At 39.2% G+C, this 12,668-nt stretch overlaps 2 protein-coding genes across 2 annotated transcripts in view; both read left to right on the forward strand.

The window, feature by feature from the left end:
• loxl2b (lysyl oxidase-like 2b) overlaps positions 1-12,399 on the forward strand; it is a 32,995-nt gene extending 20,596 nt beyond the window's left edge. Inside the window, exons 5-8 of the mRNA XM_028457664.1 lie at positions 5,358-5,574; positions 8,417-8,600; positions 10,787-10,938; positions 12,002-12,399. Of these exons, the coding sequence (XP_028313465.1) occupies positions 5,358-5,574; positions 8,417-8,600; positions 10,787-10,938; positions 12,002-12,241 (793 nt within the window). The 3' untranslated portion in view covers positions 12,242-12,399. The remainder of the gene's footprint in view (positions 1-5,357; positions 5,575-8,416; positions 8,601-10,786; positions 10,939-12,001) is intronic.
• Positions 12,400-12,539: 140 nt separating this feature from the next.
• sfrp1a (secreted frizzled-related protein 1a) overlaps positions 12,540-12,668 on the forward strand; it is a 7,535-nt gene continuing 7,406 nt past the window's right edge. Inside the window, exon 1 of the mRNA XM_028456942.1 lies at positions 12,540-12,546. Coding sequence (XP_028312743.1) covers positions 12,540-12,546 — 7 coding nt within the window. The remainder of the gene's footprint in view (positions 12,547-12,668) is intronic.

Below are 12,668 nucleotides of genomic sequence, written 5' to 3' on the forward strand. Positions count from 1 at the left end.
TTGACGTGCTTTGCAGAAGCAAAATGCTTGTCCATAGACGACTTCCACTTGTGCTCAATGATAACATTGCATTTTGAACAAAAAAAAGTTTACCTCCACTCTTATGAAGCAACGTTGGGTACTGTTTTGCACGGTCCTTAGCCAATATTTTTTTAAGCAAATGTGAAGTATTTTTGTCACACGTGACTCCATTGAATGGTTGAAAACAGGATAGGTAGGCATTTTCTTCTTCGTAGGTTCCTTGTAAACAAGCAGCGGAAAGCATAGACATAATTTACGTAGACGCACCACTCTAGTGGGCGGCAGCAGTCAATGCAGCATCTACTTATACATGTCTATGGCACAAAGCCCATAGTACACTGATTTCGTGGAGTTTGCTTGATTTTGCATTAATAGTTGCGATCGCAACATCGCAAAATCCTTGAGGGACTGATGAATTGTTAGTCTGGTATTAAGTTTTTGCACTTTCAAAAAGAAAAGTCATATTTTATTGTTGGTTTTATTTTTCATGTTCAGTTTGAACTTATAAAAGCTCATGCTGAGTTTAAAGTCAAATATCTTTTTAATATAATAACCCCCTGAGACTTGAAGGTATTAAAAGTGGCTCCATGACACTTTGAATTTGGCCCATGTAGATTTGATTCAGACCTGGATTTGTGCTTTTCTTTTTTGTAATTTCCGTACTGTAATACTATCGATATATAGATTGATCTGTATGTAAATATCACCCACGTTTTGTCCCACATTAGGTCATTAATGGGAGTACCGCCTCTTGTTTGTTTATCCATCTAAAACACTGTTTCCGATACCAGACGACCTCATACTTCCTCCCTCCTGAACCTCCAGGTTCAGTGCATTCCATAAAGCTTTCGTAGCGTTGGAAAAGCCACTGAGCAATCTGAATCCTACGTGCGCGAGGACGCCCGTCGCCAAATGACCGCAGGTTAATGGTAGCATTCCATCAAACTTCTAGTGCTCATGTTAACCGTGAATTTGCTGTCTGTGAGGGCCAAGACACGCCTCCGCCTTTAGGTAACCACAGCAGCTGCCTTCACTTTCCATCTACGTGTCAGCCATCGCCTGCAGCCCTCTTTCATAACCCTGACTTGGCGTTTTCTGTCTGTGTGGGACAAGCAGCACACGGCTCAATCGGTGTGCTTCAATTCAGTTATTTTTAAATTGGGTTTAAAAATTCAGATTCAAACATTAAAATTAAACAATTTTAATGAAAAAAAAACTTTTTATATGTAATGTTGTAGACCTCCAGGAACTATTAATTCTGCTTTTGTGAGCACAGCAGCAATCTTTAGAAAATGATATGTAATAAATATGTACTAATACATGTATTTTACTAAAGGACTAAAAACTAAGAATCTCTAGATTGAGAACTGCCTTATTGAGAAAAAACTATTTCTGGCCTCGTGCCCTATACTAACATTTTGTTTTTTAAATTGTTGATAGCTTCCATTGTTTTATATTTAAATGCCACCTGTACTGCATGTAGTCCAGCGCAACATCAAATGTGATTTATGTATTTCTAATTAACAAACTATATGCACATTTGTTCAAAAAAGCAACTCAAAAGGACTCTCCATTGATTTTACAAGTTTGGCCTAAAAAAGACAATCTGTGAACCTAAATATGCAATCTGATCCTTTTATTGTATGTATTTATTTATGTAAGACGATGGGCTTCATAAATTCTGTGATTCGCCATCATGAATCACAGCAAAGCATTATGGGTTGATGATGGTACAGCAGCTTCTATCTAAGCAAGTGATGGCTTGCTTCGTTTATGTTGGTAAAAGTACTTTATAAACAATCTTTTTTTTTTTCCTTCCTGAACATGCAGTATTATAGCCTCTTGTATTATGTATGATCTTTTAATGGAGCGTGTAATTAAATCAAATTCACAATAGGTAGCCTTTAGTGGAAATAGGTATTATATTTTGAAAATGAAATAAAAGTAGATCAATTCTATATATTATATAATTAACCTCATGAGTGACTTATATTGCATTGCATTGGTGATTATCTTACATTGTATTTATTTTGGTTTTTGATTTTGTAATAATTAATTGTGTTTTTGTCAACAATTTTTTTTAATCATAATTTAGTATACCTAATAATAAACAATACTTTTTTTTAAACAAACTAAATTAGACTTTCTTTTTTTGTTTTTAATTTACACTCCAGTAGCCTGGACATCATGATCTTTGGCTATAGATATATTATATAATGCTGAATATTGGAGTAAGAGTAATTGTTATGACACAACAATGCTGATTGGTTGAAATCTCCAAAATGGCGGTGTTATCTGTGTTTTAGGCTAAAAGTGGATGAAAATGACATTTTTTACCCTAATTAGAGACAAAGTTTCATTATTCAGCTTTAAACATGCAGTATCTTCTAAAGTCCATTCATAAACTCTGAGGTCAGTCATCATCTGTAACCCCCCCTTGGCTGTTTGTTATGCCACATAGATCAGCTCAAATGGAATCAGGATTAAAGTTGTTATTAATTATTTATAATGATTCTGGTGGCGAATCATCATAACAGTATCATTAAATACTGTAAATGCTGTGAGATTGAGGGTTCATTTTGGAGCCAATGGGTCTACTGTGCTTTGGTCAGTGGTCCCTGCATTCCTACATTAGCTTCTCATCAGGAGGATTAGAATTTCTTTGAGGATAAAGCACATACGATCCAATGCTGCTCATCCTGGATTATTCGTTTTTTTCTAAGCACGTTGCACATGTGAGACACCAGGACACAACATGGTGTTTAGCAAATGACTCTCATTAAATACATCTGATGATGTGTAATTACTGAAGGACGGGACGTTAGCCACCCAGCAGGACTCAGGCAGCCTCATTAACCCCAGTTTGTTGCAGTTCACATAGCAAACTCAGAACTCTCCTGCTGTTTGCCTTAAATCAACCATACGCTCCATTTAATGGTTCTGGATACTACGGTGTATTTCCTAATCCAATATTTTATCCAGATTTTCCAGCTACTACTAAACACTTTCTGGTTTCACCCCCATTCATCGATAATGTAAAATGGACTTGATTTATTTAGAGCTTTAATTACAAAGTTGTCCCAAAGTGATTTACAAGATCAGCCACCACCACACACTAATGCTGCGTTCACACCGAATGCGTCTTCTGCGGCACTGGACGCACCTGCCGCTCTAAACGTTCCGCAGGTTTTGCAGGATCAAAAAATGTCCCCATTCGCTTCACATGCGGATTTGAAGCGAAGCACCGCCCACCAGCGACACATCCAACTTGGTGAGTTTCACTGCCTGCTGAAGCGAGGAGCTGTGCTTCTTTTTCTCCTCTCATTAACATAAACCACCAGTGAAAAAAGTCGGTGTGATTAGTGGCTAATGCTATCCTAGCTCAGTGCCGACTTTCAAAGATGAAAACTACAGAGAGAACTTTTACCTGCTACTACCAACTCCTCGCTGATTCTCCTCCACGCCAAATCCTTCCTAGTCCAGTCCCGGTTATAAAGGCCGTGTCATACAGCTCCAGGTGTTCACACACAGCTTCTATTCCATGGTTGAATGGGTGAACAGACCGATGTCCCTGTTGATGGCCTGACGTCATCGTCAACAAAGACTCTGATTGGCTTTCGTCATGCGAAACAGTCGCAAGAGTTCAATATTGACGAAAATGACGAAAGATCGGGAGCGTGCTCGCACGACCAACGCTGTTGACGTGCAAATCGTACCGCATTGACACACAGGAAAGATTTTGCATCTGGGACGCATCTATCCATTGACTTTGTATGTAATCTGGTCGAACGAACATTTCGTGACGCATCCGGCGTGAACGCAGCATAATGATTACAGAGCTATCATGCTAAGCTACACTATTCTACCATTGGGAGACACTTTGGCTGTGTTGGAAATGGCACACTGTCTGTATATACATTACAAACTCAATAAGACCATACTGTCTACTATTTAAAGTATGATGAGGATTATGACCATTCTCACTGAAGTATACTTTGAGGTTTCCCAAGATTCCTTTCAAACCTACAACGGCAAAAAGCGGAAGCACACTGAGGCTAAATATCTCTATTGATTCACCACCTTGGAAAGTTCTGAAAGTATTTTAAGCGAGAAAAAGACCAAGTAGAATATCAACATGTGGTCAAATTTCATCCATAAAACTAATTTCATGCCAATATTTTGGAGATTTTTGGAGATGCACCGTTCAAACTTCAAAACAAGAGCCCTATTTACAAACAGAATTTGTACAAAACTAATGGAAGACAAGAAGAAATGCTTTAGGAAGGTTTTCTCTACCTTCTTCTGGATCTTTTAATTGAACAGCTCAGAGGACAGATGGCAAGATTAATACTATTTCTCAATGTAATTTATACTAATTAGTCATAAGGGACGTTTTAACAGGCCTGCTGCTCCTGCAAACAGCTCACACACAGGTGAGAACCAGAAGCAAGAGTGTGTGTGTGTGTACAGAGATTTTTGGGAGTCTTTTTGGGCTCAGGGAAAGGGTACGGACAATGGGGAGGCAGGTGCCAACAATTTTGGCTGATTTATCACCATGATCCAGTCCAGCAGTTCAGAGTGTCAGAGCCTACCAGAGACTAACATTGAAAAATACAGAAATAAAAGAAACTTCTCTCACTTTTGTTTTGAAAGGATGAATGATTTTTAGCTTGAAGCCGGTCCCGGGACGATTTTACGTTTCGCTCGCAATGCATCATGGGGCAGTTGAGTATGACTAGTGTGCCCACCGTGCATACTTCAAAAATGTCCTGATATAGTATACATCCGAGTATTTCTCGCATACTCAATCTTTCCATACTATCTAATGTGAACACACTTAGTATGCCATTTCGAACACAGCCTTTTACATGCGTATAGGTGTGGACCGGGATTTGAACCCTTGACCTCTTGTTTAGCCATTTTCTTTTTACCTTTAAGCCACTAGTAAAACACTCTCAGTGTTTGAAGATAATATATAATATTAACTCTTGCAGGACATTATAGTGTTCCAGCAGCAAAAACATGTCAAATAAAATTGTATTTAATAATAATTTAAGTCATTTTTTTTTTACACTTTTTACTCATTTTTTACTCTGTGCTTTATATTTCAGTAGTTGTGTGTGTGCAGATATGTGAGTGTGTGTGAAGAGATATGTTTTTGGATTTCAAATTCTTTGTGCGACATTAAATTGCATTAATTAAGCAAGTGTAGTAAGTGCTCATCAAAGAAAGATCAACTGATTGTTTAAAAACCAATCCAATCTGCTGAAATATGCTAAGAATTTTTTAGCCTAAATCCGTCCAAACACTCCTGACTGTGTTTCTGTTCCTTGCAGGATGTTTGCTCGGAGGAGAAAACCCCAGTACTGGGATTACTCCGTCAACTGCACAGGCTCTGAAGCACATCTGTCCAGCTGTAAACTGGGCCAGGTCATCTCACAGAAGTCCAACGAGACCTGCAGTGGAGGACTTCCTGTGGTGGTCAGCTGTGTGGCGGGCAGAGCCTTCGCTCCCACTCCAATGACTGGGTTTAGGAAAGCCTTCAGACAGGAGGTGATGACTCATCGTGTGTAACTGCAGCAGGTTGAATGGATGGATGGATGGATGGATGGATGGTGTGTTAAAAACTAAGCTGACATGACGGTTTTCAGCTGGATGTTAGGACACCAGTGATGTAATGTAGCTGCTCAGTGATGAAGGGAAGCTATTCCTGCTTTAGTGAGGATTTCATCACAGTCGTTTTACTAACATTCAACTTTTACTGTTTCAGGAAAGAAACAAGACAAACTCTGAGGGAATTAAACTACAGTTAAAAACATCATTATTAATATTAATAATATTAATAATATTAATAATAATAATAATAATAATAATTATTATTATTATTATTATTATTATTATTATTATTATTATTATTATTATTATTATTATAATTATAATACTATTTATCATAATAAAATATTACCCTGCTTAGAAAAAGGATTGGGGTTATAAAGATTTTACGTAAAAAATAAAATGAAAATGTAAAATAATTTCAAACTTTTTTTAATGCTTTTAACTTTATTTAATTCAATTTCTAAATTAAATATAAAACAAAAAATATGTGTCTTTCATCCCTATCACCTAGCTACAAGACTGTAGCTTACTAAAATCTTTGTGGCAATAATAATCTAACGGACTAAACTGTGGCCTGAACACACCTTGATAAAATGATTGAAAATCAAGCTATGAGTGCAACTGCATTTAACACCTTCGCTTGTTTTCAGTCCGATGCAGCATTCTGTTCATGCTCTCCATCCCTGCCAAGAAGAAGCAGATTGATGGTGAGGCGAAAACCTCAAGATGCACTTTTAAACAGACGAGGAAACCAAATTTCTGCTGAAGAAGCTTAAAGCTGCAGTTTATAGAATCGTCTCCCCACTCCATTTTGAAACCGAAACTGAACCTCTCATATTGGTGTCTTTTTTGAACACCCTTAGGGACTTTTTTCTCAATAGAGACCAGTGACAAATGTATGGACTTTATTTTGTGTTATAGATCCATTGTGCGTGTGTGTGCGCGTGTGCAATGTGTCAGATACGTCAGCTGTCAGCCTCTGTTCGATGGCACGCAACCATAAGTCTCGTCTAGTTCTCTGAATAGGGCACCCACCAGCCGGTATGTTGTACAATTTAAGTCCTGGATTGTTGGTACTCCTATTTGTGCAATCAACAACGCAACACAATGGTATTGTGTTGTTTTTTATACGAAAACACAAGTGTTTCAATCGCGTGCAGATGCTAGTACAGTGCAGTTCTCTGGTTGTTTTGCACTGAGCCTATGCGCGCATGCACCTAATTTAGTATGCATACCATCACTCCGCATCCAGACTGCAAAAGGAATTCACCTTGAATAAGCTTCCCTTGGTTTATCCCGTCTGTTATCATTCTCCCTCTAACACCAGTGTGTGTGTGGGGCGGACCGTGCAGGGATCCACGAGGACACAAAGCGGTCCGTTGCTCCTCAGTATATTTGTGGCTTTAAACTGTTGCTTCTCCACCCCAGTCTGCCTTTTTCCTCTTAATTTGCCGTGGAACTGTTGTGTCTAACCCCGCGATGGAGACTTTTGCTGGGACGTCCGTCATTACACTTTTACTACCAATGGTACTTGAACTCGCCTGACTTCAGTCAAGCAGCCAATAGTAGCTCCAAAAACTGCTCATGGAGCACACATGTTAGTAGAAATATCTCTGATTGGCTGACATCCAGCGTCACGCTCTTGGATTTATAAACTTCATTTACAGGGCCAGGAAAAGGAGAAGAGAATCACTGTCCACTCAGAACACTTTAGAATATAATCATGCTTAAAGATGATAATGGATTCTTGACCAAATGATGCCAAAAATAAACATACAAACTGCAGCTTTAACATGTTATAATACATGTAAAGGAGAAAAATCAATCTACCACTGTGGGTCAACAGGTTTTTTTTTTAAAAAAAGGATAGAGCGCCACCTATGGAGGTGGAGTCAGACGGAGCTTGTAGATATTTAGATTTTCTCTCCTGCTTGTTTTCGAACAAGACAAAAGGTCCTTAATTGACTTGGGAGCATAGCTTAATGGCTGTCTAAACGCATTAAAGGACCTTTCATCCTTTAACAATCGATCAAATCTGAGTGGAAACCTCCCTTCAAAGTAAGAGCAGAATAGAAAAGAAGCTTTTATTGTCACTGTAAAACATATACAACAAAATCAAGGTGCTCTCCAAGAATGAGAAATGAGGAATGACATGAGACAGAAAGTAGATAAATTAATTTTAAAAAGTGACATGGAGGCCTACTGACCTTTTATTGTGGTGCAAACACACTGCTTTTTGAAATTAAATTCTCCACCGAGATTTTTTAATCTATCAAACAAAAGTCAAATCTTATTAAATTTACTTTATCACAATAATGCATTTACTACACTGGATTTAACCAGGAACACTGTGAGGCTGCATTTATTGGATTTTTACAACTGTGAAGCAGACTTGCTAAGGCTAACACATGGGGACCAGGGTTGTTTTTTAATGAGACTTTATTCAAACCTCATGTTTTGCCTTTTTGTTGTCCTTCAAAATAAAGCTTTTTGCCTTTTTAAATTGTACGTGTGTGTGTGTGAGTGCGGTTGATTCAAAAGTGTAATGCTAATGCTAAGGAGACGTGCCACACAGAGAGTTTCATTCTGTGGATACACATAGATAAAACGCTGCTTCTTCTGTGTTTACGAGTAAGATTAAACACTTCCAGTACATCCGAGCAGTTAATGGGAGAGCCGCATTAAAGCGTCTTCTATAAACATCCAGCCACCCAGTCTGACTGCTGGTCTGCATGCGGTCTCACCTCTGACTCTCAGCTTTTCTGCTTGTGCTTCTCAGCAACCGCTGGTTCGTCTCCGTGGTGGGGCCATCGTGGGCGAGGGCCGGGTGGAGGTGTTGAAAAACGGAGAGTGGGGCACCATCTGTGACGATAACTGGAGCCTGCTGTCGGCCACCGTGGTGTGTCGGGAGCTCGGCTTTGGCACGGCCAAAGAGGCTCTGTCTGGGGGTCGCCTGGGACAAGGTAGCGCTTAACTGTTCATCCAGACGCTCAGTGTGCAGAGATGGGATTCCCATCAGGAATAACAGAAAGGAATGAACAGGAAGCGTAGAACTAGATCCAAAGTCAACCAAATGTTAGGCATTGGTTAATAATCTGAGTAACATGTGTTGAGTCCAGCCACCAGAAGGATTTTCCACCTCATTGGATTCAAAAGATGTGTTGTGTAACCTTTTTTAAGACATTGCATGCCTGCAGGCTTTTAGTTTTACACACCTTAAAGGATTAGCTTCTTTTTAGGATTTCTCTTGTTTCTTTCATTTTTTGGGGGACAAACTGCAGCCAAATTCCCAATAAACCCTGCAACCCTGTGGGTATTTTATTCTGAAAAGCTCCAGTTGGAAGCCTCTGTATCTACTGAATAGTCGTTTTTACCCTTTAACAGCAGGGTGACCGTAATGTCATCCCCAGCTGGGAATTAGAAAACAAGGATGTCGATGCTTTTACAGCCCAACGCTCACGTGTTGTCCGTGTGCTGAAGAGGAAAAGGTGTTTCCCTTCTTCGTAAAGACATTCCACTCACGTAAGAGGGGATGTTTTTAAAAAAGAGAGGAATGCTGGTTTTACACCATGATCTTTCCTTGGTGTCTCGTTTTAATGATTTTCTCTCATTCCTAATAAACCTTAAGTGGGATGGAAATAGTAGCCGGGCTCTTACAATGCACCACTACAGTGTTTATCATCTATGAATATAAATCACTAATAAGGCTGGGGAAAAATATATGTAATTTAATCATTTATCTTGATTTTTTTGTGACGATATTAAAAAATTTGACATTTCTGTCCAGAATTGCTTTTTTTTTTTTTTTTACCGTGTCTGCATGTCGTCACAGGTTAACTCTACCTGTAGTGTCATTCACTTTCATGTGCAGTTGTAAATGTCACACAGACTGACTGACTTGCATTTATTTTTTTTTAAAACTATGACTGATTTATTTTTTTTCTAGAAGTGTAAGGTTCAGCTTTTGTTTTTTAGATGAGAAAAATGCGGAAATTAGAATAACAATGATCAATTTTGCTTTGAGTATAAAGGGGGAATGAACCAAAGCATTTGTGGTCAAACTTGTGCAGACTAACTTGACTGCACTTCACTTAAAGGTGCAGTCCGCCACTCTCAGATCCCTCTCTCCCCCTCCCTCCCCGCTGCTCTCTTGCCCTGCCTCCAAACTTTCCAAAGCCCCTCCCTCAGAGGAGCTAACAAGCTAACGTTAGTCCGACAGCAACATCACAGTAATATAACATGCTCTGTTAAAAGCTTATTACTGCAACGCTTCTCTCTCTCTTTATGTGCACACACCTCAGCAGCAGCAACAACACAGTGTCACTTACAGCAGCCCAAACGGAGGCTGCTGCGCACATGAACAACACAAGCACTACAGAGTTCTAGTATAACAATTACAAAACAAACATAATTTAAATCAAGCAGCAGTAAATACCTTTCAAGCAGAAAAGTTGCTAATTCCATCTTCTACTCTTCCAGACCATACACTGTAAAAAAGACGGCGCTCCAGCCCCGGGAAAGGGGTGGGGACTGTGAGCAACAGCTGTCAGACAGTCCATCAAACACAATCCTGGCTCTGATTGGTTCTTTTTGCTCGGTCGTGGTGCATTCTGGTAATCTACCAAAGGCTGCAGGAGCAGCAGGGGGGACTCAATGAGTCTGTTTTTTTCACACAAACTACTAGTTTGATGTAAAGCTGCCCTTACATAGTGACAGCGTTAGCAAATATAACAAAAAGTCACTTTTATAAGAGTTGCAGACTGCACCTTTAACTGAATCTCTTGTTTAAAGCTTGATTTATCATTTTTTTTAAAGAGAAAATTAGTTTTTATTTCATTTTTTATTTTATTTTTCAAGTTGTATTAGCACTACAACAAATGGGGTATATCAATTTGGTGGTATTCATTTATTATTACTGCTGTTGTTGTTATCTGGCTGAAAAGTGATCATACACTTAAACAGCACTTAAGTACATTTTTGTCATCGCTAGCTTCTAGAAATCGAATTCTTACTGATATCTTAAATTTTTCATCAAACCCTATAACCTTATGATTACAACAGTAATACGTAGTGATTGTCTTGCTTCCATCAACTGGCTAAAGTGCTAGAAATAACCCATTTGAGCAGAGGTTTGTCTTGTTTAATCCAGGCATGGGTCCAGTGCACATGAATGAGGTGCAGTGCTCTGGCTTTGAGAAGTCCATCACTGAGTGTTCCTTCAACAAGGAGGCGTTGGGCTGCAGCCACGAGGAGGATGCAGCCGTCAGGTGTAACGTCCCCGCCATGGGCTTCCAGGAGAGGGTCAGTGCACACGCACCACATACTGTATGTACTAGCACATAATAAATGCTACACTTAAAGGTAGAGAATTAACCATTTTTGCCTGAATTTTGGTTCACTTACCTTTATTTTTCTCTGTACTAATATGATACTGTACATATTTGACGTATCTGAATTACTGTAGATACAAAGCTTTGTTTTGTTTTGATAAGTTGGAAAAAGAAACACTTTGGCCAACTTCCTGCTCCTGCGTATGATTGTTGTTCACCTGTTTTAAATGTAAATATCCTCAAACTGAAGCTATGGCTGTGTTCAACATCACACACTACACACTCAATGAGTACATACTGTCTACTATATACTATTAGTATAATTAGGATGGACCGTTCCCACTGAAGTATACTTCCAAGTTTCCCAAGATGTATGTTGAACCGACAACGACAAAAACCGGAAGCACACTGAGACTAAATATCTCTGTTAATTCGCCACCTTTAAAAGTTCTGAAATCATATTTAAATATCCCAAGTAGACTAGCATCATGTGGTTATTTGATCCATAAAACTCAAGGAAACACATTTCATGCCGACATTTTGGAGATTTCCCTGAGACCCGCCTTTGTGCTACTGACAAAACTTTGGGTTAACTTCAAAACAAAAGCCCTGTTTAAAAAAAGCATTAAAAACTAATGGAAGACAAGAAGAGATGCTTTTATTTTGAAAAGGGTATGTTAGCCTTTTACTTTGAAGCCGGTCCCAGTACGATTTTACGTTCCGCTCGCAATGCATCATGGGGTAGTCGAGTATGACTAGTGTGAAAAAGAGAAAGAAAGAAGATATACATCAGGGTATTTCTTGCATACTCAACTTTTCCATAATATCTAATTGGAATGTACTACATACTCATTTTGAGTAGTACGTTAGTATGCAATTTCAAACAAGTCTGCACTTAAAACACATCATTATTGTTGTCAATTCATCTATAGAATAAAGTGTTCTGTCACGCTCTTCTGTGCTTTGTTTCATCAACATTATTGCTTCTAATGTCTGTGTCAGCATTAATATGAGTGTTTGACGCGTGTGCACAGCTGCGACTGAGCGGAGGCCGTAACCCGTATGAGGGCCGGGTGGAGGTGCTGGCGGAGAAGAACGGCTCTCTGGTTTGGGGCACGGTTTGCAGCGAGGGTTGGGGGACGATGGAGGCCATGGTGGTCTGCAGGCAGCTCGGCCTCGGCTTTGCCAGCAGCGCCTTCCAGGTACGAGTCGCTGCAGGAGGAATAAAGTGTAGCGCGTCAGCTCCTGACGTCTTGTTTATATCCAGTGTATAGCACAGCTGTAATAACTCAGGTAATCACACGGTTAGAAACCAGACGTTTAGTGAGAAACTGAAATGTAAGCGTCTGCTGAGGAGGGAGTGAAAACATGTGATTAGAGAGAAGTTTGATGGCCTGACTCTGCATTCAGGAGGTCAGCTTTACTAAAAAAAAACACCCAGAGCAGTGAAGGGAAGGTAAGACTGTGTCAGTGTTAGGAGCAAGATTTCAAACTTACAGTCCTGTATTTACTCAGATTACAATAGAACTCAGCTGTAGTTAGTGCAGTTTTTCAACCTTGGGGTCGTCTGAGATGTCAAGTATGCAATTATATATATATATATATTTTTTTTTTAATTAAAATCAGATTTTTCAAATTTTTTAGATCATTATTCTTTTTCAAATTAAAACACCACACGCATTATCAAGGAAAAAAAATTAT

The sequence above is a fragment of the Gouania willdenowi genome, chromosome 9 (genome assembly GCF_900634775.1).
Source record: "Gouania willdenowi chromosome 9, fGouWil2.1, whole genome shotgun sequence".
Classification (NCBI taxonomy): domain Eukaryota; kingdom Metazoa; phylum Chordata; class Actinopteri; order Blenniiformes; family Gobiesocidae; genus Gouania; species Gouania willdenowi.